Genomic DNA, 226 nt, shown 5'->3' with positions numbered 1-226 from the left:
CCCCCCCGCTCCAAAGCGACCGTCTCCTTGAAAAGTGTCACTGCCGGGGCTACCTGAGCAAGAGGGGAAGGATGGGGAGCTTTGCTCTAAATGATGGTAGGCGCCCGTCCCACGGTTACAAATTGCATACTCTAAGAAGGAGTTCATCCTCGTATTGTCCATCTGCCACTGATGGAGGAGGGTCAGCCTGTTTTGGGGGGGATTCCTCCTGCCCTACAACCTTTAG

At 55.3% G+C, this 226-nt stretch overlaps 1 protein-coding gene across 1 annotated transcript in view; it reads right to left on the bottom strand.

Annotated features, from left to right (window-relative positions):
* HOXB1 (homeobox B1) overlaps positions 1 to 162 on the bottom strand; it is a 1,736-nt gene extending 1,574 nt beyond the window's left edge. The window contains exon 1 of the mRNA XM_008949968.1: positions 4 to 162. Coding sequence (XP_008948216.1) covers positions 4 to 162 — 159 coding nt within the window. The remainder of the gene's footprint in view (positions 1 to 3) is intronic.
* Between the last annotated feature and the right edge of the window lie 64 nt (positions 163 to 226).

The sequence above is a fragment of the Merops nubicus genome, unplaced genomic scaffold, assembly GCF_000691845.1.
Source record: "Merops nubicus isolate BGI_N331 unplaced genomic scaffold, ASM69184v1 scaffold18661, whole genome shotgun sequence".
Classification (NCBI taxonomy): domain Eukaryota; kingdom Metazoa; phylum Chordata; class Aves; order Coraciiformes; family Meropidae; genus Merops; species Merops nubicus.
This window is presented reverse-complemented; position numbering and strand designations above follow the sequence as displayed.